At 36.5% G+C, this 897-nt stretch overlaps 1 protein-coding gene across 1 annotated transcript in view; it reads right to left on the bottom strand.

Annotated features, from left to right (window-relative positions):
* LOC111383162 (cytochrome b-c1 complex subunit 7-like) overlaps positions 1-646 on the bottom strand; it is a 4782-nt gene extending 4136 nt beyond the window's left edge. Inside the window, exons 1-2 of the mRNA XM_023007238.1 lie at positions 350-646; positions 71-228 (exon numbers count right to left, since the gene is read on the bottom strand). Of these exons, the coding sequence (XP_022863006.1) occupies positions 71-228; positions 350-446 (255 nt within the window). The 5' untranslated portion in view covers positions 447-646. The remainder of the gene's footprint in view (positions 1-70; positions 229-349) is intronic.
* Between the last annotated feature and the right edge of the window lie 251 nt (positions 647-897).

Raw genomic sequence — 897 nt, 5'->3', positions numbered from 1 at the left:
GGATAAAAATCCACATAACTACACATACAGCTCTATACATGTGTAATGTACGTCCTTGCGTACCCCATACCTGGAGATCTTCGGGAAGGTAATCGTGCTTCATGGAGAGATCCATAGCGCGCTTGATGCGCTGATTCCTCGCATCCACGATCTCTCTAGGGAGCCGATTCAGCGCCTCATTAACGTCCAATTCGTACTTTGGGTCATACAAATCATCATATCGAAGCCCTTTTCAAGCAATTTAACAACAATAACATTACAGTCAAAGATCCAAACCTAAATGAAAAATCAAAATACAAAAACCAAAAACACACATAAACTCATACTACAAATATACACATATAGATACCGTATTTGCGAAGGCGGCCGAAGATGGTCTTTTTGTGGATGGCAGCGAGAGGGTTCTTCTTTGGGTCGACAAGCCACCGAGATAGCGATGATGCCATTGGTTTCACTCCCTCTGCTATCTATTTGGTCAAGTTTTCGGGGGTGTATACCAACAGTTGACAGTCAAGTGTCGCTGGATGGAAATCGCTTACATTTTACGGATTTGCATATTCAAATTAGATCTGATCAAATGCGTGTTTAGTTAAAATAAGAGCTAGAGAAATGCGAGTTTAGTTGTAAAATGAAAATTTAGAATGAATAAACGGAGTGCATTTTCGGACGTTTTGTTGCCCTCGTAAATCTGGGCGGGCCTCTCAGGCCCAACATGGCAATTTTTTAAATTTTTTATTTTTTGGAAAAAATCATAATTAAAAAATTAAGTATCCTCCATTTCAAAATTAAGAATAAATATTTTAAATTTCAAAAATCAGATATTTATTAAAATTTATTTATAATTTAATTAATTAATTATATATTTTAGGGAAAATTGCAACAGTGACCCATGATCTT

The sequence above is a fragment of the Olea europaea genome, unplaced genomic scaffold (genome assembly GCF_002742605.1).
Source record: "Olea europaea var. sylvestris unplaced genomic scaffold, O_europaea_v1 scaffold262, whole genome shotgun sequence".
Classification (NCBI taxonomy): Eukaryota; Viridiplantae; Streptophyta; class Magnoliopsida; order Lamiales; family Oleaceae; genus Olea; species Olea europaea.
The sequence above is the reverse complement of the archived record's forward strand: the minus strand, read 5'-3'. Positions and strand labels throughout refer to the sequence as shown.